The sequence below is a fragment of the Eriocheir sinensis genome, chromosome 41 (genome assembly GCF_024679095.1).
Source record: "Eriocheir sinensis breed Jianghai 21 chromosome 41, ASM2467909v1, whole genome shotgun sequence".
In the NCBI taxonomy this organism is placed as follows: domain Eukaryota; kingdom Metazoa; phylum Arthropoda; class Malacostraca; order Decapoda; family Varunidae; genus Eriocheir; species Eriocheir sinensis.
This window is the reverse complement of record NC_066549.1, coordinates 13204885-13232384: the sequence shown is the minus strand read 5'-3', so window position 1 is coordinate 13232384 and position 27500 is coordinate 13204885. Positions and strand designations below refer to the sequence as shown.

The 27500-nt window shown below is 41.6% G+C and overlaps 1 protein-coding gene across 2 annotated transcripts in view; it reads right to left on the bottom strand.

The window, feature by feature from the left end:
- LOC127009667 (guanylate cyclase 32E-like) overlaps positions 1-27500 on the bottom strand; it is a 318091-nt gene that overhangs the window by 63814 nt on the left and 226777 nt on the right. For both annotated transcript variants that reach the window (XM_050882945.1, XM_050882946.1), the window contains exons 11-12: positions 22951-23096; positions 4092-4239 (exon numbers count right to left, since the gene is read on the bottom strand). In XM_050882945.1, the coding sequence (XP_050738902.1) occupies positions 4092-4239; positions 22951-23096 (294 nt within the window). The remainder of the gene's footprint in view (positions 1-4091; positions 4240-22950; positions 23097-27500) is intronic.

Here is a 27500-nt window from a genome sequence, read left to right as displayed (position 1 = left end):
TGACTGGGTAATGCCCGGCCCAGAGATTAGCCGCCCTTAGTACGACAACAGATGAAGAAAAAAAGGAAGTACGTGGATGATTCTACAGTGGGCATCTCCATCGACAACACAGCCCCTGACTACATGCCCCTACAACACATTCTGGACCGACTGCAGAGCTGGACGCAAGACAACCACGTCACCATCAACACCAACAAGACGGTGGTGATGCATTTTCACACCTCCACCACTGCCATCCCACCGCCAGCCCTGGAGGTTGGCCCTCACCAGCTGCAGGTGGTTGAATCCACCAAACTACTTGGAGTCGCCCTAGACAGCAAGCTGAGCTGGGGCAAGCACCTCACCACCATCATCAGGGCGGCTTCCTACAAACTTTTCATGTTGAGGCGCATGAAAGCACTGGGAGCCCCCCAAAGGTCGCTCAAGGACCTGTACACCACCTTCATCCTTCCCAGACTCCTCTACGCCTCTCCTGCTTGGGCTTCCTCCATCAACAAGACCCAGCAACGCCAATTAGAGAGAGTGCAAAGGCGTGCATGCAGACAGATTCTGGGCAATTCTTACACTAACTACGAGCATGCACTCACCCAGCTGAATATGCCCACCCTACAGGACCGATACCAGACAAACCTGACCAAATTCGGCAAGTCCCTCCTCCACAACCCCCGTCATAGAGATCTACTCCCACCCGCCCTCCCTCCCCAACAAGACCCACAAGACACAACAATATTCTCGTCCCGGTCAAAACTCGCACGGACAGATATCGGCTTAGTGCGATACCGACGCTTGTGAGGGTCATTAACACCTCCATGATCACATGACCCCTCCACTCCAACACACACACACACACACACACACACACACACACACACACACACACACACACACACACACACACATCACCCTTCCCCACTTCCCCCATTACTCACCACATGAAACTCATTGTATGGTATTTTTGTGTATTTTCAGCCTTATGGCTGCCTACAAATGAATAAACCATTTATTATTATTATTATTATTATTATTATTATTATTATTATTATTATTATTATTATTATTATTATTATTATTATTACACACACACACACACACACACACACACACACACACACACACACACACACACACACACACACACACATCCGCTTTGCCGAGTCCTTAAATAACGAATATAATTCCTCTTAAGCCTTTATAACAAAGATCGTGTATTTCACCTCTTGCCTGAGTATTCCAATCTATCCAGAGTTAGTTTTGCTGTCGTATTTGTGTTGTTTATGTTTGTGTATATTCAAGATTTGTGGAATATAACCAGCATATAAAAATCTTAAGTTTTCGATTAGGAAATTATACATCCTCATCCTCATCCTCATCAGACTATTAATCCAAAGGTCTCTTCTAATGTTTTCTACTTTTCCCTCTGTCTGGTGTTTGCTTACTCTTTCCTGTTCAGGGAGATGCTCTAATGATTTCATCTCTCCACCCACCTGGTTCTCTGTCAGCCCTAACTTATATAATTCCTGGTTGCCACTCTGTCGCCTTGGTTACCTCTCATCAGCTCTGTACGCATTATCTGCCCTGCTCCTATGTCCCTTTCAAGCGTAGCCATAGCAATTTATTTTTTATTTTTTTACGTTGTTGCCTATTGCGCCGGTAGGCATCTTCCCGGTGGGGCCTGATGGTCGGCCCAAGGCTTCTTCCAGGTGGGGCCTGATGGTCGGCCCAGCCCGTTCTGGCGCAGGCGAGTGTTTATAGTGGCGCCATCTTGTGTTTATAATTAGTCAAGACGTACGAGAGAGAGAGAGAGAGAGAGAGAGAGAGAGAGAGAGAGAGATTTACATAGATTTACATAGAAAATCAGACCACACAGACCCCATGGTCCAGACTTGGTGGTCTGTCCTTAAACCTAAGTGATTTTACATTAATCAGAAGACTCCAAAACGTTGCATTTCTACTCTAGTTGATATTAAGTTGAAGGAAGTGACGGTCGAGCTTATTTTTGAAGGAGTCAATCGTGTTACACTGGACCACTGACGGTGGAAGCTTATTCCATTCTCGCACTACAACGTTGGTGAAGAAAAATTTGGTGCATTCTGAATTTACTTGTCTACATCTGAGTTTTACGCCATTGTTCCTCGTGCGCAAAGTGTCATCGATCATAAACAATGTTGATCTGTCTACATTCGTGAAACCATTAAGTATTTTAAAACATTCGATCAGTTTTCCTCGGAGGCGACGTTTCTCAAGAGAGAACATGTTAAGGGTAGAAAGCCTTTCTTCGTAGGATTTGTTGCGCAAGGAAGGGATCATTTTCGTTGCCCGACGCTGAACACCTTCTAATTTAGCAATATCCTTTGCATGGTGGGGAGACCAAAACTGTACCGCATATTCCAAGTGGGGTCTGACTAAACTGTTGTAGAGCGGGAGTATTACATCTTTATTCTTGAATACAAAGTTTCTTTTAATGAAGCCCAACATTCTGTTCGCTTTATTTGCTGCATCGATGCATTGCTGTGAGAATTTGAGGTTTGACGCGATTTTGACCCCCAAGTCTTTGACGCATTGAACGCTTTTGAGTTTAACGCCGCGCATTTCGTATTCGAACTTCTTATTCCTCGTTCCAACTTGAAGGACCTGGCACTTGTCTACGTTAAAGGGCATCTCCCATCTATCCGACCAAGCTGAAATTTTGTGCAAATCCTCTTGGAGGCTTTGCCTGTCTTCGTCAGTGAGAACCGAGTTGCCAATCTTTGTGTCGTCTGCAAATTTACTAATGCGGTTATTGAGTCCAACATCCACGTCGTTGATGTAAATAATGAAGAGCACTGGGCCAAGGACCGAGCCCTGAGGGACGCCACTAGTGACAGGCGCCCACTCTGAGTTAAATCCGTCAATCACTACTCTTTGTTGTCTGTTGCTCAACCAATTCGCGATCCATTGGTTTACTTGACCGTCAATACCTATTTGCTTTAATTTGTAAAGTAATTTATGATGCGGGACTTTATCAAACGCTTTCTGGAAATCAAGATAGACTACGTCCAGTGATTTGGTTACGTCATAAACAGTGAAGAGGTCGTTATAAAAGGTTAATAGGTATGATAGGCAGGATCTTTTGTTTCGGAAGCCATGTTGTGAGTCCCCAATCAATGAGTGGCTTTCAAGGTAATTCACAATTTTGTCTCTAATTATGCCCTCAAGTAGCTTACCTACAATCGAAGTTAGACTAATGGGCCTGTAATTACCTGGTACTTTTTTGTCTCCTTTCTTGAAAATCGGTGTCACGTTAGCCTTTTTCCAATCTGAAGGGACGATGCCTTGTCGCAAGGACATATTGAATACGGTTGTGAGGGAGGAGAGTATTTCGCTCTTTGTTTCTTTCAGCAGAGTTGGATATACTTTGTCAGGTCCAGGACTTTTATTTGTTTGAAGTGAATGGAGAGCTTTAAGGACTTCATCGGTTGTTATTTCAAAATTAGGCAATGCATGCTCGAGATTTACAATAGTACTGGTGTTGGTGGTAGCGAGAGGAAGACTGTTAGTATTAAACACCGAGGAAAAGTAATTGTTTAAGAGGTTTGCAATGTGTTGGCTGTCAGTCACTAGTGCACCGTCGCTGTTTGTTAAAGGTCCAATACCACTTTTGATCCCCTTTCTGTTGTTTATGTAACTGAAGAAAGAGTTCGGATTATTTTTACAGTTGGCTGCAATATTTTCTTCGTATCTACGCTTTGCCTGAGAGAGAGAGAGAGAGTTATTTATTGGACCGGTGAGACAGAAAATCGAAAAAAAAAATAGAGCGATTAATGTTTTCTATGTTTATTTTATTTTATTGCGCCTTCCGTTACTCTGAAATTGACTGACTGGTCGTTTGACGGAAGGTAGAAAAATGACGCTCTAGAAAATAAAATAAAAAGTTTGCACGAGAAAAAGTTACGGTGCTGCCAAACTTTGAATAACACACACACACAAACACACACACACACACACACACACACACACACACACACACACACACACACACACACACACTCTCTCTCTCTCTCTCTCTCTCTCTCTCTCGTCCCCCTCTCCCCCTCTCCCCCTACAAGACTTACCGGCAGGTTCTTGTAGTCCCCCACAGAGTACCGAAAGCCACCGACGGGGTAGAGACCAAACTCCCCCGGCGTGAGGTGGTGCTTCTGCCTGCCGATCAGCGTGTAGTTACCCTCGGCGTCGCCCTTCTCGTCCATCCGCACCATGTACCTAAGGGAGAGGGGTTGGGGGATGAACATAGGGCCGGGAAAGTGGAGTGAGGATGGACGGATTCTTTGTCGCCTCGCACGCTAGGTCTCTGCTGCTTGGGGATTCTGAGGTAGGGGAGAAGTCAAGTGTTATGGTGTTTTTCGTGGGTGTCTCTCTCTCTCTCTCTCTCTCTTTTTTTTTTTTTACAGCAATGGAGACAGCACAAGGGCACAAAAAAAGGAAACAACAATAAAAAAGCTCGCTATAAAGAAAAGCTTGCTATAAAAAAAGCCCGCTATAAAAAAAGCCCGCTATAAAAAAAAGCCTCTTACCGCTGTTACCCGTTAGTTTTGAGGTAGTGGGTATAAGCCAGGTATTCTTGTCTCTATCTAACCAGGTGGGTCTCTCTTGAAACCTACACATCCCCTCACCGTTGTTACCTGTTAGTTCTAAGGTAGTGGGTGTACGTGAGGTGTTGTGGTCTGTTTCCTGGGTAGGTGAGTCTCCCATACACCTTCCTCGGCCTGTTACCTGTTGGTTTTCGGGCAGCGTGTGTAAGTCCCTCCTGCGATCTGACCCGCATCAATAATTCCTTTGTAATGGTACTCGTTTGCGACGCCTGTGTTTGGATAGGTTGGCGCTGAGGGAGCAGATCTTACTCCCTCAGGGCACTCGGGGACTATATATATTTTTCTTAGGGAGGAGAGGCATCTTAAGGATAAAAAAAGAGGGAGGAAACGCCCGCTGGTGCTGCGCCTGCAAATAATGTGTAGTAAAAATGTCTAAAATATAGAAGCCAGAATAATTTGGTCTTAATACTTTTCTCCTAAACGTGTTCAAGTCGTGGGCAGGAGGAAATACAGACACGGGAAGACAGTTCCAGAGTTTACCAGCGAAAGGCATGAAAAATTAAAGGTGCTGGTTAACTCTTGCAAACGGGACTGGATAGTATAGGGATGAGCAAGAGGAGAAAGTCGTGTGCAGCGGGGTCGCAGAAGGGTTTGAGGCATGCAGCTAGCAAGTTCAGAAGAGCAGTTAGCAAGAAAGTATAGATAGAAAATTAGCAACACTGCGGTGGAATTTAAGAAGTAGAAAACTGTCAGTAAGAGGAGGGGAGTTGATAAGACGAAAAACCTTTGACTCTATTCCGTCTAAAAGGGCTGTGTGTGTGGAATTCCCCCACATATGAGATTCTTACTCCATACGAGGACGGACAAGGCTCCTGTATATAGATGGCTGTTTGAGCAATAGTTGAGGTATGAAGGTTCCAGTTAAGATTTTGAGTTTAAGGACATATCGAGAATGTATAATGTAGAAGAGGACAGCTGAGTGTTATCGAATAATAGGGGATATATGTTTGAAAAAGTCTGTCGAGTTTTCAGGTGATGAAATTGAGTTTTTCTGCCCCATACAGAAATAACAGCAAGGTCAGAGGTCAAGCGTTCTGTATCGTTCAGCCTTGAGTCCTGTTATTCCTGTCGTTTGTTAAGAATGTTGAGTTATGCAGAGTAGAGTTATCGGCGGAGGAGTGGGTGAGACAGTTTGTTTTGGAAAGGTCGTTATTAAACAATTGAATGAGAGTGAGGGACGAAAACAGCCGTTCAGGACACCACTGTTGATAGGTTTAGGAATAGAACAGTGATCGTCTACCACACCAAAGATAGATCGGCCTGAAAGGAACATGAAGGTAAAGGTACAGAGGCAGAGATGGAATCCGTTTTACGGTAGTTTAGAAAGCAGAGTTTTGTGCCAGAGTCTGTCAAGAGCTTTCGAGATATTTAAGGCAACAGCAAAAGGTTCACCAAAAGGGCTAAAGGAGGATGCCCATAATTCAGTTAGGAAAGCAAAATCACCAAGGGAGGAGCGAGTAGCGGGCTTTTTTTTTTTATTATTGTTTCCTTTTTTTTGTGTGCCCTTAAGCTGTCTCCTTTGTTGTAAAAAAAAAAAAAAAAAAAAAACATCACACACCGGGGCTTTGAACTCTAAATAACAGAGAGTATGAGGAAGTGGAATAGTGGGAAAGAGAGAGGAAATGTATAATGAAGATCTATGAACGAGAGACAGAAAGAGGGAGAGAAAGCGTAGCAAAGCGGGGCCTCCATTCACTAACCTGACCTGTGTTCCTAGCAAGGGTCACTAATCATTGCTGTACCGTGTCAGTATATCTTGGAGGGAAAACATTCAAAGCAAAGGAGGAAAGCAAAAACAAATATCAAACAAGTACGAAAATTGTAAAAGTGTGTGTGTGTGTGTGTGTGTGTGTGTGTGTGTGTGTGTGTGTGTGTGTGTGTGTGTGTGTGTGTGTGTTCCCTCAGCGTATTGGCTCATTAGTTCCTGTGTTTACATGACTTTGTGGTGCTTCAAAACAATGGATCAAATTTTGCCCTTAACTCGAGGCATCCAATCAGTCGGGGTGAAGGTCATGGGTCGTTTGCGTGATGTATCCTTTTTTCTTGTTGTGTCATTTTGTTTCATACTACTTGTGTCATGTTGTGTCATTTGTGTCGTTTTCGTGTATTTTGTGTCGTTCTGGTGTCATCTTGTATCCCATTATTTGTGTCATTTTGGTGTATTTTGTGTCGTTCTGGTGTCATCTTGTATCCCATTATTTGTGTCATTTTGGTGTATTTTGTGTCGTTCTGGTGTCATCTTGTATCCCATTATTTGTGTCATTTTGGTGTATTTTGTGTCGTTCTGGTGTCATCTTGTATCCTATTATTTGTGTCATTTTGGTGTATTTTGTGTCGTTCTGGTGTCATCTTGTATCCCATTATTTGTGTCATTTTGGTGTATTTTGTGTCGTTCTGGTGTCATCTTGTATCCCATTATTTGTGTCATTTTGGTGTATTTTGTGTCGTTCTGGTGTCATCTTGTATCCCATTATTTGTGTCATTTTGGTGTATTTTGTGTCGTTCTGGTGTCATCTTGTATCCTATTATTTGTGTAACTTTGGTGTATTTTGTGTCATTTTGGTGTAATGTTGTATCCCATTATTTGTGTAACTTTGGTGTATTTTGTGTCGTTCTGGTGTCATCTTGTATCCCATTATTTGTGTCATTTTGGTGTATTTTGTGTCGTTCTGGTGTCATCTTGTATCCTGTTATTTGTGTAACTTTGGTGTATTTTGTGTCGTTCTGGTGTCATCTTGTATCCTATTATTTGTGTAACTTTGGTGTATTTTGTGTCGTTCTGGTGTCATCTTGTATCCTATTACTTGTCATTTTGTCATTTGTGTCCTTTTAGAGCCCTTTTAGCGCCCTTTTGTGTGTCATTCTGGTGTGTCGTTTATGCCGCTGTTAACTAAAAATAATCTCGTTTTCCAAGTTCCTTTTAAGATGGTGCGGGTAATGGAGCCTCATAACATGTATAACTCAAGTGCCTTTACGTATTGTTTGTCATGAAGTGTGTGTGTGTGTGTGTGTGTGTGTGTGTGTGTGTGTGTGTGTGTGTGTGTGTGTGTAGCTTTACGCGCTATTAGTTGAAGATAATTTTGCGTAAGATAGTGTGTGAATTGGAACCAACACCATCGCTTTTCTATTATCAAGTCTTGAAAACTTTCTTCGTGTTTTTTCGTGGTCGCTGCTTTTAATTATTTATATTCTTTCTAAGGTTTTCTTTCTTTCTATACTTTACCGTGCCTCGTCCTCCACCTGTCCTTTCTCCTGCAAGTCTTTCCTCGCGCAGCCCATCCACGTTCTTGACCGTTCTCTTTTCCTGCCGTTAACCCCTCTTCAATATTCTTAACCATGAACATTACGTATCCGGGGCCACCTTCTCAAACATTTCTTGGCTCACACACCCACATTTGATCTGTCTTTCCGAGAAGTTCTGGGTATTTATATTGGTAGTTTGATGAGTCTAGTGATAGTTTGACAATGCTTCTTCACCATGAATGGGAAAAAACACCTCATGGATATCTGACTAACCTCCTTTGTGGCCTTTGGAAATAGTGGTTGTGAGAGTCGGTAGTGTCTGAGAAAACGGGTCCCGAAAAAATAGCCCTCATTGTATTGGAAGTGATAATCCTAGTATTACCATTTCGTTTATGGCTTAGTATATTGTCACCTTCATAAACAAACCGCCTAAGTCATTATTTTCTACTTTACAGGAAATCAGAAAAGAACTGTCATTTGGCTCAAGATTTAGGCAGAAATGAAAAGGTCAATTCTAGGACACTCAAACTCTGAATGACGAAGGCAAATATACAAAAATGGGCGTCACGTGTTGAAAAATTGATCTATACAAAAAACTGGAAATCGCTGAAAAATGACTTGAGGCAATTATTTTATGAGGGTGACGATATGACCTGTAACAACGCCAGGTGCTGTTGCCGCTTTGTTCAACCGTTGACAAGAGTTTTGTTTTACGCGGAAAAGTTACGAGATGAAATGTTTGCTTGTAAACTGAAGGTGTAATGTCAGTAAGTGGCAGTTATTTCTAATTGCCTGACACGATAAATTTGGTCACGAGGGACACACGCGTAATAGAATTGAATAGCCTCGGGAGAATTTATGTTTGACTCTACAACGGTGCTGACGCTCATCATGGTAAATTGCTTTGTTATCGAACGTGTTGCATATTTTTGACTTGCTGCTGTTTTCCTCGCTTCCGCCTCAGACCACAGATGTTCACTGGTAGGGTGTTTCGTTTTTATTGCGTCTAGTTTTTTTTTCTTATAGACTAATAGACGAAAAAGAAGAAAAGAAACGACGAAGATAAAGAAATATTTAGAATCCTTACAAACACTAAGATCAGCGCCATTTATAAACAAAACAAAAAACGTAAAAAAAAAACTATACGTATCTAGAAGTCTATATTCTCAGACACGCCAAGAGACTCCCAGCAAATCACACGTAAGTAAAAGACGCTATTTTTAGTCTATATAGAGCAAGCATTAAGATCAGCGTCAACTATAAACAAAACAAAAACGTAAAAAAAAACTACGTATCTTGAACTATATATTCTGAGAGACGCCGAGGGACTTCCAGCAAAGCCCACGTAAGTAAAAGACGCTATTTTTAGTCTATATATAACAAGCATTAAGACCAGCGTCAACTATAAACAAAACAAAAACGTAAAAAATAAAAATCTCTTTACGTATCTTGAACTCTAGATTCTGGGGGACGGCAAGAAACCCCCAGGAAAGCACACGTTAGGTAGAAGACGCTATTTTTAAGTCTTTATCCTATGACCCGATAACGAGGCCATAAAATATCATTGCGTCTGAGAATGTAAAACCCGCCAGTCTTGTTAGCGGTGTTTACTCCCTGCCTGGCTACTGACTTTTAACGAGCTTGGGCGGAAAGGCTAGGGGGTACTATATACATTTTGGTTCATATTGCGTTTGGGTACTCCGTCCTTTTTATATCTTTTAGGTATTGAGAGAGAGAGAGAGAGAGAGAGAGAGAGAGAGAAACGAAAATCAAAATAAAAGGAAATATTATGAAAAAGCGAGAGCCTAAGGGAAAGAAAACGAGAAAAAAAGAAAAGGAAAAAGTTGAAGCGAAAGAATAAGAAAAAGAAATGAAGAAAAAAAAAAAGGAAAAAGAGAAAGGAAAAGACTGATTGATCGATTCCTATTCATGATATTACTATGTTTACCAAGAGCACTCCATCTTATATCCGACCTTACCTTAATGAAAGAAAGGAGTGATACGTTTGAAGATTGAAAGTCGTTGCCCGGGAAAATAAAGCTTGATGTAAATGGAGGAAATTTTCAAAGGGAGGTCATTACTGTCGCAAACTTCGCATTTTCGATAGAGTTGTCGGCAGGTGGGTAATCGATGAGCCCGCCTGTCAGGTTAATTAATCAGGTCAGCTCAGGTAATTTGGTTCTCATTACGTTATCACAGTTTGTTTTTTTAATTTATGATCGGCGCCGCTGTGACAGGTTAATCTCTCTCTAATTACCTTCACCTCAATACCTTTTTTTTTTTTCCCCCGGTGGTCGCATTATTTGTAAGGAAGGTAAGTATGTTGTTTTGTTTTCTTCTTTCCCTTCGTCTCGTTATTTTCTGTTCTTCTCGATTCCTCTTGTTTTCTTTTTTCCTAATCTATTCTTTGTTTTTTTTCTTCCCTTCTCCTGTTTCTTTTTTAGTCCTTCAATTTCTTTCTTTTCATTCGTGTACTACTCCATATTTTCTTTCTTTCTTTCTTTCTTTCTTTCTTTCTTTCTTCCTTCCTTCCTTCCTTCCTTCCTTCCTTCCTACCTTCCTTTCTTTCTTTCTTTCTTTCTTTCCTTTTCTCTTTCTTTTATATCTCTTCTCTTTTCTTTCATGTTCCAGGTTGCGTTTTGATAATGCAACTTAGGAATTGTAAAACCAACTAAGTAACTCACTCACTCACTCACTCACTCACCTGCTCATCGACTCACTCACTAATTTACTCCCTCACTCCCTCACCAATTCACTCATGTACTCAGTTATTCACTCATTCACTAACAATATTTACTTGCAGTCTACTTACCTACTTATACCTACCTACCTGCCTGCCTACCTACATTAATATTTATCTACCTACACACCAACCTACTTACCCACCTACCAACCTACCTAAATAATAATCTACCTATTTCTACCTACCTACCTACCTACCTACCTACCTACCCTACTGACTGAATATTGTGTTTCGTTCCTGTTTCCATCAGTCTTGCAAAATAGAAAAAATAGATGAATAAGTGAGTTAGTAAATAAATAAACATCAAAGCGAAGTAATAATTTTAATGAGGTGCTGCGTCCAAAAGTTAGTCCCCGGTAAATTGTCGCTTTTTCCGGTGTTTAAATAAAAATGTTAAGAATATATTATGCATGAAGTCCTTTGCTCCATTTCCTCTTTCCTTTCTTCTTCTTTTTTATTTATTTTATTTCTTTTCTTATTTTTTTTTCAGTTCATTATTCATTGTATCTTTCTTCCTTTTCTTTCTTTCTTTTCTTTTAAGTTCCTCTCTTTTCTGCCAATTCTTTTTTCTTCTTTCTATTTTCCTCCTCTTTTCCCTTCCTCTTGTTTTTTCTATACTTTATTCTCGATTCTTCTTTCTTTCCTCTCAACGTTTCTATCTATTCTATCCTCTTTTCTCTACTCTTTCTTCCTCCCACTTTATCCCTTCCTGTCCTCACTCATATATATTTAATGGGTTCTATATCCCTCCATCTCTCCATCCTTCCTCCTCTCTTCCCTCCTCTTTTCCCTTTCACTATCTTAACCCCTTCTATATCCCTCCCATCTCTCCAGCCTTCCTCCTCTCTTCCCTCCTCTTTTCCCTTCCTCTATTATAACCCCTTCTATATCCCTCCCATCTCTCCATCCTTCCTCCTCTCTTCCCTTCTTTTTTTTCTCTTCCTCTATCATAACCCCTTCTATATCCCTCCATCTCTCCATCCTTCCTCCTCTCTTCCCTCCTCTTTTCCCTTCCTCTATCATAACCCCTTCTATATCCCTCCATCTCTCCATCCTTCCTCCTCTCTTCCCTCCTCTTTTCCCTTCCTCTATCATAACCCCTTCTATATCCCTCCATTTCTTCATCCTTCCTCCTCTCTTCCCTTCTTTTTTCCCTTCCTTTATCATAACCCCTTCTATATCCCTCCATTTCTCCAGCCTTCCTCCTCTCTTCCCTCCTCTTTTCCCTTTCACTATCTTAACCCCTTCTATATCCCTCCCATCTCTCCATCCTTCCTCCTCTCTTCCCTTCTTTTTTCCCTTCCTCTATTATAACCCCTTCTATATCCCTCCATTTCTCCAGCCTTCCTCCTCTCTTCCCTTCTTTTTTTTCCCTTCCTCTATCATAACCCCTTCTATATCCCTCCCATCTCTCCATCCTTCCTCCTCTCTTCCCTTCTTTTTTCCCTTCCTCTATCATAACCCCTTCTATATCCCTCCATCTCTCCATCCTTCCTCCTCTCTTCCCTTCTTTTTTCCCTTCCTCTATCATAACCCCTTCTATATCCCTCCATCTCTCCATCCTTCCTCCTCTCTTCCCTTCTTTTTTCCCTTCCTCTATCTTAACCCCTTCTATATCCCTCCCATCTCTCCAGCCTTCCTCCTCTCTTCCCTCCTCTTTTCCCTACCTCTCTCTACTCCTTCTTCCTCCTTCTTTATTCTTTGTTACTTCCTCTCATTTATCATAATCCCTTCTATATCCCTCTCATTTTTCAAGCCTTCCTTCTCTCCTGTCTTCTCTTCTCCCTTTCTTTCTCTCTTTAATCCTTATTCCTTCTTCTTCATTCCTTGGTACTCCCTCTCATCTGTCATAATCCCTACTGCATCCCTCTCATTTTTCAAGCCTTTCCCCTCTCACTCCTTCTCTTCTTCCTTCCTCTTTTTCTCTAATTCTTCTTCCTCCTTCTGTATTCCTTGCTACTTCCTCTCATCTATCATTCTCACTTCCGTTTCCCTCTCCTTTCCATGCCTTCTCCTCGCTTTCCCTCCCTTTTCTCTTTCTCCCCTTTTCCTTCTTTCTTTTCTCTTTCTCTTCCTTTATTTGTTGCTACTTCCACTTATGTATTTTCATCACTCTTCCATATGTCTTTCTTTTCTTACTCTCACTCTCTTCTTTCCATCCTTTCTCCTCTCCCTCCTTTTTCTATTTCTTCCTTTTACATTTTTTCCTTCTCTCCTCCTTCTCCTTTATTCCTTCCTACTTCCACTGATGTATTTCAATCACTCTTCCATATCCCTCTTTTCTCACCGCTTTTTCCCTTCTCCTTCTATTCCTCCTTTCTCTTCACTTGTTAGTTTATCCCTTACAAATTATTTTTTTCATTTAAACATATCTCTACGGTTGATTTAAGATACTAATACTTGTCCTCCTTCCATTTCCGCGCGCCAAAAACATTTCTTAATCCCTCATGCATTATTCATACCGCGTTGCAGTCCTTTCTCCCTCCTTTATTCACTCACTCTCCCTCATCGCATTTTAACATATCCACTACTGTTGATTTAGTACCTTTGCAAATCCTCCTCCCTTTCCACGCACCAGATACATTTCTTAATCTCACTCGCATATTCGTCTCGTCTTTCATCCATTTTTCCCTCCTTCTTTGACTCCTCCTTCCTCTTCGCCTGTAAGCTAACCCGTACAGAGGATTTAATACCAATTCTAGTCCTCCTTTTCCCTTTCCACGCGCTACTAATACATTTCAATCGCACTCGCATATCAATTTCATCTTTCCATCAGCTTCTTCTTCCTCCTCCATTATCTCGTCCTGACTTCGCATGTAAACATATCTCCAACAACTGCTTTAATCCCGCCAGTATTTGTTCCGCTTCCACGCTCCATAAACATTTCTTAATCTCACTCGCCTTTCTTTCTGGCCGCCTTTTCCCTTCCTTCAATCACTCATCCTAAGTCTTCGCATGTAAACATATCCGCGGTACTTACTTGCTGGAGTGCCGTGCCCCTGCAGACGTTGGCGACCATGGACTGCCACACCTCTCTCTCTTTTGTTAATTGCATAAGCTGTCCAGCCTTTCTTCCGCCTCCCAGTGTTCTTACTATTCCGTCCATGTGCGTACTTCTCCCTTTGCCTGCCTCTTGTTCTTTTCCCTTGGACTCTTCCCGTTAAACTCAGGTTTTCCATTCCTTCTCTCCTCATTACATATCCGCAGTAGGGACTTTAATAAGAACATAAGAACATAAGAACGCAGGAGTCTGCAAGAGGCCGGTAGGCCTGTACGAGGCAGCTCCTTTGACCCTAAGCTCCCGTGTATCTAACCCCACCTATTATCGCTGTCCATGAATTTATCTAGTCTATTTTTGAATGTGACAATTGTATTGGCACTCACCACATGACTGCTAAGCCTATTCCACTCATCCACCACCCTGTTAGTAAACCAATTTTTGCCTATGTCCCTGTTGAATCTGAATTTATCCAGTTTAAACCCGTTACTTCGTGTCCTACCCGGTTCTCTTACCAACAAAACCTTATGAATGTCTCCCTTATTAAAGCCCTTCATCCATTTATAAACCTCGATCATGTCTCCACGCACCCTTCGCCTTTCTAGAGAATGCAAGTTTAACTGTTTGAGTCTTTCCTCGTATGGCAAGTTTCTCAACCCCTGAATCATCTTAGTCATCCTCCTCTGCACCGATTCTAACATTTTGATATCCATTCTATAGTAGGGTGACCAGAACTGAACCGCATAGTCAAGATGAGGTCTAACTAATGCTAAATATAGTTTGAGGAAGACTGGGGCTTCTGTTGCTTACGCTCCTTGAAATAAATCCCAGTACCCTATTAGCTCGATTTCTAGCTTGAATGCATTGTGCCCTTGGACGGAGATCAGAGCTCACTAAGACCCTAAATCCTCTCGCACCCAGACCTACTTATGAGAGTGTCATTTAAGCAATAGTTATGTGAGGGTTGTTCCTACCTACACTCAGAATACTGCACTTCCCTACATTGAACTCCATCTGCCATTTATCCGCCCAGTCATATAATCTGTTGAGTTCACCTTGGAGAATACTAGCGTCCTGATCCGACTCAATTACTCTACCGATCTTCGTATCATCTGCAAATTTACTAACATCACTACTAATTCCTGTGTCTAAGTCATTGATATAAATAATAAACAAAAGTGGACCTAATACCGAACCTTGTGGGACCCCACTCGTAACACATCCCCAGTCAGATCTTTACCATTGATTTGCACTCTTGCTTCCTATTGCTAAGCCACGCCTTGACCCAGTTCAAAACTTTACCTCTACTCCGTGAGCCTGTAATTTAAGCAACAGTCGTTGGTGAGGAACTTTGTCAAACGCTTTACTAAAATCAAGATAGATTACATCATAATTTTCATCTCTGTCAACCGCCTCAAATACTTTATTGTAGAAGGACAAGAGATTGGTGAGGCATGACCTACCTTTTGTGAACCCATGCTGCGAGTCGTGAATTGCTATGTTTCTCTAAATGCTCTGAATGTTCCTGGCTATTATGGACTCCAGCATCTTCCCTATAACCGATGTTAAGCTAATTGGGCGATAGTTTGAAGCAACTGACCTGTCCCCTTTTTGAAAATCGGCGTCACATTAGCTACTTTCCATAGGCTCGGCACATAGTTAGTATTTACCGACATCTTAAAGATGTCGGTTAGTGGGTCACTGATTATATCACCTAGCTCCTTTAATACCCTCGGAAATATCCCGTCAGGACCTGGCGACTTGTTCTTCTTAAGCTTATCTATCTCATCCTGAACTACTTGCCTGGTAATGATTATATCCCTCAATTTATCGCCATCCCCGCCCTCGTACACCTGAACTCTTTCCGGTATAGTCGTTCGATCCTCCTGTGTGAATACTGAAAGGAAGTAGTCGTTCAACAATGTGCTCATATTTTCGTAATTTTCTACTAGCTCCCCTGTGTTTGTTTTCAGCGGTCCAATTTTCTCTCGTGTTTTTGTTCTATACATCTGAAAGAAGCCCTTAGGATTACTTTTCGCCTCATTTGCTACTTTGATCTCATAGTTCTTTTTTGCTATCCTGGTGTTTTTCTTAACTAATCTAGATAGTTCGACGTACCGGCCCCTGAGATGTGTTTCCAAATTCTTTATTTTCTGATAAATTCCCTTCTTTAACCCAATCTCGTGTTTTAGTCCACGAGTCATCCACTTAGGATCATTGTTTTCTTTTCTAAGTGTTCGCTGTGGTATATGCTGTTCTTGCCCCTCTACTATTACTCTAACTAAATTATTGTAAGACATTTCTACCTGGTTCTCCTGGCTCTCCAATCCGCAGTTCTGGCCCTCATGAATCCCTAAATTATCCCAGTTTACCCCTTCAAGATGTCTTCGAAGCCCCTCGTAGTTTGCTCTTCTAAAATCTGGCACTAACACTGGGTTTGGATCACGGGTTACCGCCCAGTCTAACCTAAAACGAACCGTTTTGTGATCACTATTTCCTAACTCTCCGCCCACCTCCAACTCACGTAGCAAGTTCCCATTATTGGTTAGGACTAAGTCTAATATGTTATCTCCTCTGGTAGGCTCAGTAACTACCTGCTTAAGGAAATTATCTTGTATAACTTCAAGAAAGTCCTCGGCTTCCAGGTCACCCACTAGATCTTCCCAGTCTATATTCCTATAATTAATGTCCGCATTTTCGCAGTCATTTCTTCTCATACTCGCACTTCCAATCTCCTGTAGTAATATACTCGTGTACTGACTGTTTATTTTTTGTTGCCTGTATATAACTCCTAGAGTTAGTTTTTCTTTCCCTTTGTAAACGTCCACCCAAACTGATTCTGAATCCATGTTTGTTTTGACTGAGTTGTTAACTAAACATTTAAGTGAGTCTTTAACATATAGCGCAACTCCACCTCCCTTTCTGCCCCTTCTGTCTTTGTGAAACATCTGATAACCCGTTATTTCAAATTCTGACCTAAAATTTCTATTAGCAAAGTCTATCCATGTCTCAGTGATCGCTATTATGTCAAAATTTTCTGAACAAGCTTCACCCCTTAGTAAGTCTATCTTGTTTCTGAGGCTCCTGCTGTTAGTATAGAAGATTCTTAGCCCGTCCTCTGTTACTCCTCTAGAATTACTTCTAAGCTGCCTGGTTATATTATGAGCTAGTTGTCCCCTCCCATTACTCCTCCCATTGCTCCCATTACTCCTCCCCCTCGCCTATACTAAAAAATCCTCAGGGTACCAAGTGCTCGCTCAAGGGAGTCTGAGAGAGCCTCAACACCCTTGAACGTCAAGTGTATCCCGTCACGGGCGTAGAGGGCGTCGTTGCCAAAGAAGAGGTCCCAATTGTCGACGAACAGCCACCCATTGCGCTCGCAGTGCTCAGCAAGTCTGCTGTTCACTGCTATCGCCCTTGACAGCCATCCATCGCCAACGCCCCTCCTTGGCAGGACGCCACACACTACTGGTGACCCACCAGCGTCACGTATCCTGCCTAACAATTCTCTAAAACGCCTGAGAAGGTCCTCGCTTGGCACACGAGAAACGTCGTTTCCGCCACAGCTGAGAAAGACAATGGGGTTCGATCCTCGCTTGCCATACACGCCTCAATCCTGTCTGATATATGGCCCACCCTGCCCCTGGGAAACACACCCTCGTCCTGTTCTTATCCTTGGAGCAAAATACCTGTCAACATAACGAACCTGACTATCACCAACAACAAGAACCCGACGGTCGGAAGGGGGCCAGGAGGGGTGGGTGAAGGGGGAGGGAGAGCGGGAAGGAGGGGAGGGACCTGCTGAAGAACGAGGAGAAATTGTGGAAGAGGTGGAAGGTGGAAAGGGGAGGAGGAGGAGGAAGAGGAAGAAGGAGAAAGGGAGGGTGAGGTGGTGGAGGGAGGAATGGACGAGGAGAGGGAGGAGGAAGAGGGGAAAGGGAAGGTAAGGGACAGGTGTTGGAGGGAGGGACGAGCGAGGAGGCGGAGGACAAGGAGGAGAAAGAGGGAGAGGAGGAGGAGGTGGGGGAGAGGGAAGAGGGGAGAGGGGGACGGAAGAGGAAGGCGAGGAATTTGAGGCGGAGGAGGAGGAGGAGGGGAGGAGGAGGAGGAGGAGGAGGAGGAGGAGGTGAAAGGGAGAGGAGGTGGGGAGGGAGGGACGGACGAGGAGAGGGAGGAGGAAGAGGGGAAGGAAGGTGAAGGACAGGTGTGGAGGGAGGGAGCGAAGAGGCGGAGGACAAGGAGGAGGAAGAGGGAGAGGAGGAGGAGGAGGGAGAGGGGAGAGGGGACGGAGGAGGAGGAGGAGGAGGAGGAGGAGGAGGAGGAGGAGGAGGAGGAGGAGGAAGAAGAGGAGAAGGAGGGGTGGGAAGCGGGGAGATCGGAGATGGTCGAGGAGGAGGAGGAGGAGGAGGATGGGAGGGGCTGCTGTGTGGTTGAAGACAGTACTAGAGGGGAGGAGGACGAGGAAGAGGAGGAAGAGGAGGGGGAGGAGGACGAGGAAGAAGAGGAAGAGGAAGGGGAGGAGGAGGAGGCGGGGCTTGTTGCTGCTGCACTAACCAGTATACTATAGTCTGTTTCATTACATCTGTCCACTAACGAGCGTAGGTGTGTCTATTTTTTCAGTAATATATTTGAATGCTAATGTATACAAAGAACCCTCACACCACCTCATATAAGTCCCAAACATTCCGATTTGCACTGATAATATACCATACAAGTACACGAATGATAAGCTTCTATCAAACCGTATAGTCAGATCATACTCAAATGGCCCTTTAAATAACTATGATTCCATCTCATTTCAGGTACATAAAAGGACATCCGGCTACGTAAGTGTTAATCAGAGGTATTTTAATTATTTTTTGCAAGTAAATCACATTGGGTAATATTTAAAATTGCATGAAATATTATTGAATGCTAAACTACTTCCATCTTCCCTCCTTTCCTCGTCATTTTTTCCCCGCCTTATATTCCATTTTTATGATTTAAGAAATGAACTGAAAATTTCTTAAAGTCGGTCTATTTAAGTCGTCCTCTGGTTTTTCCATTCTCATTCCGTCCGCCGTTGTGTTTCCTTCCCTCGTTCTCTCTTCACCTCCCATAAGTATTTACCACCTCGCGGCCGAAACCTAATCTCGCCTACCCTAATCTAATCGCCGAGACCCCTGCACAGAAAATTAACCAGAAATCCCAAAACGACTTTACCTAAAACTCACTTTCTGTTTGTTTTCTCTTCTCAATCTATTTATGTCTCGTATTCTTTTGTTTTCTCTTTTCACTCCATTTATCTGTCTCGTATTCTTCTCAATTTCTTCTTCCTCTGCCTCCCTTTACTTCTCTTCTTCTTTGTTTTCTTTCTTTGTCTATCTATTTATCTATTTCTCATATCGTTTGCTCAGTCTCTTTCCTGGCATTCCCTTTCTCAAACCTTCTTCATATTTTTCTGTTTATTTATCAGTCAAGTTTTTTTCACTCAATATTCTTCTTTTACCCTCAAACTCCCATTCCTCTTTACCTTTTCTCTTTATTTACTTATTTATCTATCTCTCAATTTTTTCCTCATTTTCTTTTATGGTTTCTTAATACCAAAACACTCTTCCTATTTTTTTTTATTATCTATGTTTTTATTTACATCTCAAGTCTTCCTCAATTTGTTTTCGCCTTCCATTACGCAAAACTCCCTTCTTCTTTTTTTCTCTATCTCTATCATCTTTTTATTTATCTCAAGTTCTTTCCTTTATCCCTTTTCTTCTTCCTTTTCCCACAACTTCCCTTCCTCCTTTATTCCCCATTACTATCTATTTATTTATCTCATGTCTTTTCTTCAATCTCTTTTCTGCTTTCTTTTCCTCAATCCTCACTTCCTCTTTTTTTCTGAATCTTTCCTACTTCCTTCACCTAAACTTTCCTTCCTCTTTGCGATATCTCCCTCTATCTATTTCTCTCTATCTCAGTTCTTTTCTCAATTGCTTTTCTTCTTCCTTTACACCAAACGTTCCCTCCTCTTTTTATTTTTCTATCTTTCCCTTAATCTCTTTTCTTCTTCCTTCATCCAAGTCTTCCCTTCATCTTTTTACTCTATGTCTGTCTATTTAATTCTCTCAAGTCTCTCCTTCTTACTCTTACATACATACCTCCCTTTCTCTGTCTCCATCTATTTAGTTATCTCAGTTCTTTCCTTCTAACTCTTCTCTCCTTCCTTGCCCCAGACCTCCCTTCCTTTTATTTCTCTATCTCCATCTATTTAATTCTCTCAAGTTTTTCCTTCTAACTCTTCTTTCCTTAATTCCTTTGCCCCAGACCTCCCTTCCTCTTATTTCTCTATCTCCATTTATTTAATTCTCTCAAGTCTTTTCTTCTAACTCTTTTCCCCTTCCTTTACCTCAAACCTCCCTTCCTCTCCTTGTTTTCTATATCTCTAACTCCATATTAATCTCTCAAGTCTTTTCCTCAACCTCTTTTCTCCTTCCCTTACCTCAAACCTTCTCCTCCTCTCTTTGTCTTCTATATCTCTAACTCTTTATTAATCTCTCAAGTCGTTTCTTCAATCTCTTTTCTCCTTCCATTACCTCAAACTCCCTTCCTTTCTTTGTTTTCTGTATCTCTAACTCTTTATTAATCTCCCAAGTCTTTTCTCAACCTTTTCTCCTTCCTTACCTCAAACCTTCTCCTCCTCTCTTGTCTTCTATATCTCTAACTCTTTATTAATCTCTCAAGTCGTTTCTTCAATCTCTTTTCTCCTTCCATTACCTCAAACTCCCTTCCTTTCTTTGTTTTCTGTATCTCTAACTCTTTATTAATCTCTCAAGTCTTTTCCTCAACCTCTTTTCTCCTTCCCTTACCTCAAACCTTCTCCTCCTCTCTTTGTCTTCTATATCTCTAACTCTTTATTAATCTCTCAAGTCGTTTCTTCAATCTCTTTTCTCCTTCCATTACCTCAAACTCCCTTCCTTTCTTTGTTTTCTGTATCTCTAACTCTTTATTAATCTCTCAAGTCTTTTCCTCAATCTCTTTTCTCCTTTCTTTACCTCAAACTCCCTTCCTTTCTTTGTTTTCTATATCTCTAACTCTTTATTAATCTCTCAAGTCTTTTCCTCAATCTCTTTTCGCCTTCCACTACCTCAAACTCCCTTCCTTTCTTTGTTTTCTGTATCTCTAACTCTTTATTAATCTCTCAAGTCTTTTCCTCAATCTCTTTTCTCCTTTCTTTACCTCAAACTCCCTTCCTTTCTTTGTTTTCTGTATCTCTAACTCTTTATTAATCTCTCAAGTCTTTTCCTCAATCTCTTTTCTCCTTTCTTTACCTCAAACTCCCTTCCTTTCTTTGTTTTCTATATCTAACTCTTTATTAATCTCTCAAGTCTTTTCCTCAATCTCTTTTCGCCTTCCTTGTTGACGAACCTTCACAGCCTCGACAAAGTGAAGCGGTCGCTAATAAACTTTGTCAATGGATCCCGACTTAGGTTTCCGACACGATTGAAGCTTCCTTTTATTTTTCTCTTTTTCGTTTTCCTCCGGTGTGTTATTATAATTATTCTACTTAACCTCATTTAAGTATGTTTTTCTTCACTCTTTTGTAGTTATTTTTCTTTTTATGTTTTTATGCTGCTCTTGTTTTTGTTATGTTTGAAGTCGTGTTTTATTTTTCTTTCTTTTGTGTTCGTGTTTTGCGTCGATTTTTAAGTCACCGCTGAGTGGCCAAGACTACCCACATGCTGTCCTGAAGACCACTCATCAACCCGGACTCTAGAGGAAACCGTCCAAGTGAATCAAGAACGCAGCATGAGCCAAGAAAATACGTCGCCACTATAAAACACTTGCTTGCGCCATCAATCAACAGCAAAAAAACCCAGTAAACTAGTGAAGTGAAAACCCAGGATGCCCAGAATGAAAAAGTGAAGTGAAGTAAACCAAATAAACCAACTATAATCCAGTGAAGTGAAATAAACCCAGGAAGCCAAAAAGAAACCAGGGAATAAATAAACCAGTAAACAAGTAAAGAGAATCGAGTAAACCAGTGAGGTGAAACGAATCCAATAAGCCAACAGTAAACCAAGGGACCAGTGGACCAGTAAACCAGTACACCAGTGAAGTAAATCCAATAAACCAGAGCTGTGAATTGACTCTGGTAAACCCACAGAGCTAAGCCACACTCAAACCCTTTATCTCCAAGCGTCAACAAAAGATTGGAACGTGTGTAAACTCATACCATTCGATCCTCTCTTCCCTTTCCCCTTACCATCCTCCTTCTCTTCTTCTTCTTCCTCCTCCTCCCACCTTTCTCTCTGTCTTTCTGTCTGTCTGTCGGTCTGTATGTATGTCCCTCCGTCCGTGTTCTCTTCCCCTCGTCCCCTTTTTACCTTCTTCGTTAATTAGCCTTTAGAACCTTATCTGAAAAGGACACATCAATTAAATCTTCTAATTCTTTTTCCGGGGTCGTCTTTTCCTTATCTTCATCGGAGCAGCAAATTGCCTGTAGTTGTATGCTTTGTTTACCCTCTGATGAGTCTTCGCTACCATCAAACAACCTCTGAACCCCACACACCAACCCGAGACATTTTGGGCCAGATTCTTCAACATTTCGTCGCCCACGTACATACATTAGACAGGACTTTCGTAGGAGGCGTGAATATTTACAAGGGGGTAGCTTTATGATCCTGGTAGTAGTTTGATAAAGCCTCTGCCATGAACGAGGAAAGAAAATCCACTCATGAGAATCTGAATGGCGGGGGGGAGGGTAGTTTTGTGACGGTGGTGGTAGTGTTGAAGTTTCTGTAACCCAGTAATCCGGTGAGGTGAAGTGAACCCGGTAATACGGTGACACATGGGTTGCTTTATGATCCTGGTAGTAGTTTGATAAAGCCTCTGCCATGAACGAGGAAAGAAAATCCACTCATGAGAATCTGAATGGGGTGGGGGGTGGGGGGTAGTTTTATGAAGCTGGTGGTAGTTTTAACCCCTTTGCGAATCTCCAACTAGAAGACATCACCAAACTACAGGAATGGAACAAAAAGTGGCTGCTACAATTCATTGAAGAAAAACGCAAAGTCCTGCACCTTGGGAGAGGAAATCCAGCATACCAATACCACATGGGAAACACTCCACTCTTCACCACAGAGGGAGAGAAAGACCTGGGGACTATATGTTACCAGGCTACCAGTGAAGGCGAAATCCGTACCAATCGCAGCGAACGGGTTAAAGTTTCTGTATTACGAACGTGAAAGAAACACTCACGAGAGACCAATTATACTCCTTTTCGCCCACTGGAAATAGTTGAAGTGAGAAGCAGAAGCGAGAAAGAATACCGATCACTCCATCTCACGAACCCACTTGGCACTCACCCCATGGCGCTCCTGTAGGTCGTGCCAAGGATAGCGGCCACGAGCTGCTTGCCGTCCTTCGGTTCACTGCCTCTCTTCAAGCTGTCGTTCAGGGCTCGGGCGTACACGTGCACTGCGTCGTAGAGGTAGGCAGCCTCGGAGCGGATCTGGCGTGAAGTAGAGAGAGAGACAGACGTAAGGGGCAGGAAGATGGTCTAGCGTGGAGGGTTGGTCGAGAGGAAGCAAAACAGATTGATGTGAGAGAAGGGAAGCTCTTAGGGAGAAAAATAGGGGAATGGACGGAATGGTGCGAGATATCGGAAGAGAAATGGAATGTGTAATGGAGGAAGAAATGACTGGAGGTAGAAATGAAACTATGGAGTATGCAATAGTTGAAGGAGCAAGGAGAGTTAGAGGGAACGAGTGCGTGTATAGAAATTAAAAGATGAAGAATAGAGGGTTAAGAGGAGAGGGAGCGGAGAACTGATCACCTTATTATTAATGCGTGAGTTCCCTTTGAGAGGACAGGTAGCGGAGAACTGATTACCTTATTATAAAGTGCGTGAATTCCCTTTTAGAGTTGAGACATACAAGCAGAGCGGAGAAATACTTAAGCCCGTGTTCTTAAGAGGATACCGAGAGCAAAGGAAGACCAAAGTAGGTGAAAAGTATAGATAAGATAAACATACACGAGAATGAAGCGAGATAATTAAAGAGTGTGATAAATATTGATTAGAAAGAAGTGTAAGGAAAAGATAAGGAGGGATGATGATAGTAGGTAAAGAAATGGAGTTAGAGGGAATGTGGGTAAGGGAAGAATATTGAAAAGAATGCTAAATAGAGGGTAGAAATTAGAAATGCAAGGGCAACAGAAGTGAAAATAGAAATGGGAACATGTGTGAAACAAAACGATAAGGTAAAAAATAAAACGAAAAAGGTCAAATGACGAGAGAGAGAGAGAGAGAGAGAGAGAGAGAGAGAGAGAGAGAGAGAGAGAGAGAGAGAGAGAGAGAGAGAGAGAGAGAGAGAGAGAGAGAGAGAGAGAGAGAGAGAGAGAGAGATTGTAAAATTCCCGTACTCTCACAATACATCGTTCATCAGCGTGCTGTAAGTTTTTTGTGGAAGTGACCTTTGGAAATTGAAATATAAAACGACAGGGACGCGCGATGTGTTGCAAAAGGCTGAAAAATAAAACAGAAAAAAATTATGAGCGATTATATATTTGAAAAGATTAATGAAAAGAGAATGTAAATGTAAATGAGAATGAGAGAAAAAATAAGGAAAAGAAGAGAAGCAAATGTGTGAAAGGTACAAAGAGAAAGAGAGAAGAAAGAACAAGAAAAAAAAAAACACTCTTACAGGCTAATGGCTACATCTAACATATTCAAATTCTCTGATTATAATATTGTGGAAAAAAAAAGCTAAGGAAAAAAAAATGGAAAGAAGTGTAAAGAAAAGATAATGAGGGATGATGATAGTAGGTAAAGAAATGGAGTTAGACTGTTAGCGGGAATGTCGTTAAGCGAAGAATATTGAAAAGAATGCTAAATGAAGGGTAAAAATTAGAAATGCATGTATATGAAATTAAAAGAAGGTGGAGAAAATTTTTAAAGCTGCCGTTGTTTTTATTGAGTTGGAAATAATAACTGACACCTTTTAAACAGGGTCAGCTTGAAACACGGCAGAAAAAAGTGCAGAGAACCGAACTGAAAATAAAATACGTAACCTAATAATCTTCTTACTAAGCTAATGATTGAACCTCCTCCCCATTATGTATAGATAAAAAAGTAAATATATTTCTAGTACCAAATAAAAAGAATACGTACTTACAATAGATAAAAAAGTAAATATATTTCTAGTACCAAATAAAAATAATACGTACTTACAATAGATAAAAAAAGTAAATATATTTCTAGTACCAAATAAAAATAATACGTACTTACAATAGATAAAAAAGTAAATATATTTCTAGTACCAAATAAAAATAATACGTACTTACAATAGATAAAAAAAAGTAAATACATTTCTAGTACCAAATAAAAAGAATACGTAAATGCAATAGATAAAAAAAGTAAATACATTTCTAGTACCAAATAAAAATAATACGTACTTACAATAGATAAAAAAAGTAAATACATTTCTAGTACCAAATAAAAATAATACGTACTCGCAATAGATAAAAAAAGTAAATACATTTCTAGTACCAAATAAAAATAGTACGTACTCGCAATAGATAAAAAAGTAAATATATTTCTACTACCAAATAAAAAGAATACGTAAATGCAATACAGTCTAGGGAAATAAATATATGGAACAAATAGGCAAATACGATGAACAAGAAGAAAAAGGAAAAAGAGAAGTGAATTTATTGATTTACTGAAAGGGTGAGGAAACACGCTATCGTAATGAGTCCTATATAAATAAAAGAATGGCACACCTTTTAAACTGTTCTCCCATGTGTATAAGAAAACATCGTAAAAACAAAACGACACACACACACACACACACACACACACACACACACACACACACACACACACACACACACACACACACGCCGGAGAGTTTTTATCACATAACAGCAAAAGAATATATCGCTTTGTTTTTATTTCCTCTTTTGTGCAGCAGTGAAGAGCAAGCAATTTCATGACACACACACACACACACACACACACACACACAGAGAGAGAGAGAGAGAGAGAGAGAGAGAGAGAGAGAGAGAGAGAGAGAGAGAGAGAGAGAGAGAGAGAGAGAGAGAGAGAGAGAGAGAGAGAGAATGCTTGACTCGGAAATAAATAAATTGGAAAAACAAGGAAAAGAATGGAGGTGACAGCAGCATCAGGTTACGAGCGAGCAAAAATACAACGAGTCGACACACACACACACACACACACACACACACACACACACACACACACACACACACACACACACACACACACACACACACACACACACACACACACACTAGAAGGAGAACAAATATGACAATAGGGAAGAAGACGGTAAGAAAAGAGAGAAACAAGGAAAGACGAAAGGAAGGAAAGAGAATGGAACAAAAGGAGAGAGAGAGAGAGAGAGAGAGAGAGAGAGAGAGAGAGAGAGAGAGAGAGAGAGAGAGAGAGAGAGAGAGAGAGAGAGAGAGAGAGAGAGAGAGAGAGAGAGAGAGAGGTGGGGAGGCTGAAACTAATAAGAAGAGGAAGTACCAGATAGTTTTGCTGGAAAGAAGAAAGAGGAAAGGTTGTCGGGGATGGGGAAGGAAGGTTTGAAAAATAGGTCGCGCTGAGGCTCCGTGTGACTGGCTAGCGGGGATTCGATGAGGCTCAGAGGAGGATCTAGTGCGGTTTTACTCTCGCTTAATAGGACTTCTGCGGTGAGGCAATAAGTTTCCCCGGTGTGCTCAGTCTCTTGTGCTCCTTTTGAGGGAACGAATAAGTGGAGCGAGTGATGCCCTTTGCTGAACAATTAGAGAGCGAGAGCGAGAGCGAGCGAGCGAGCCAGGGAGCCAGTGTACAGGAGATCTAGAGAGGGAGTGAAAAAGAGAAACAAAGAGAAAAAAAAGAAAGAATATGCTTAGAAGAGAAGGGAACAGAATACAGCGAGCGAGGGAGCCAGGGAGCAAACCAGTGTACGGGAGAGCTAGAGAGGGAGTGAAAGAGAGAAACAGAGAAGAGAAAAAAAGAAAGAATATGCTTAGAAGAGAAGGGAACAGAATACAGAAGTGGCTAAGAGAGAACTGAGACATAGAAAAAGGGAGAACCAGACATAGAAATAAGAGGGAAGGGTAAGAGAAGCAAGGCGTAACAGGAAGACAAGAAAAACGAAAGAAGGGAGGCAGCTGTGTAAGACTAGGAGGAGGAGGAGGAAGAGGAGGAGGTTAAGGAACAGTCTACAGAAGTGGCAATAAGAGAATGGAGACTGAAATAAAGGTAAGAGGAGGTAACGCTTGTCCTCGGTGTCTCTTAAACGAAGGAGCAGAAAGAGATGAATTGGGATAGAGAAAGAAGGACGAACAGGAGGAGGAAAAAGACTGAGTGACAAAGAATACGTGTGTCAAATAGAGAATGGTGATAGAAAGGTAATATAAGGCAACTTTGTCCCCAACGCCTCATAAAGGAAGGAGCAGAAAGAGATGAATTGGAAAAGAGAAAGGGAGAAAAGGGAGAGAAAGAAGAATAAGTATCAAAGAATACGTGTGTCAAATAGAGAAGGGTGATAGAAACGTATTATAAGGCAACTTTGTCCCCAACGCCTCATAAAGGAAGGAGCAGAAAGAGATGAATTGGAAAAGAGAAAGAAGGACGAACAGGAAGAGGAAAAAGACTAACAAAGAATACGTGTGCCAAAAAGAGAAGGGTGATAGAAAGGTAATATAAGGTAACTTTGTCCCCAGTGTCTCATAAAGGAAGGAGCAGAAACAGATGAAATGAGAATGAGAAAGAAGGACGAACAGGAGGAGGAAGAAGACTGAGTGACAAAGAATACGAGTGTCAAAAAGAGAAAGATGATGGAAAAGCAACATAATGTAATTCTTGTCCCCAGCCTGTCATAAAAGAAGTGGCAAAATATGA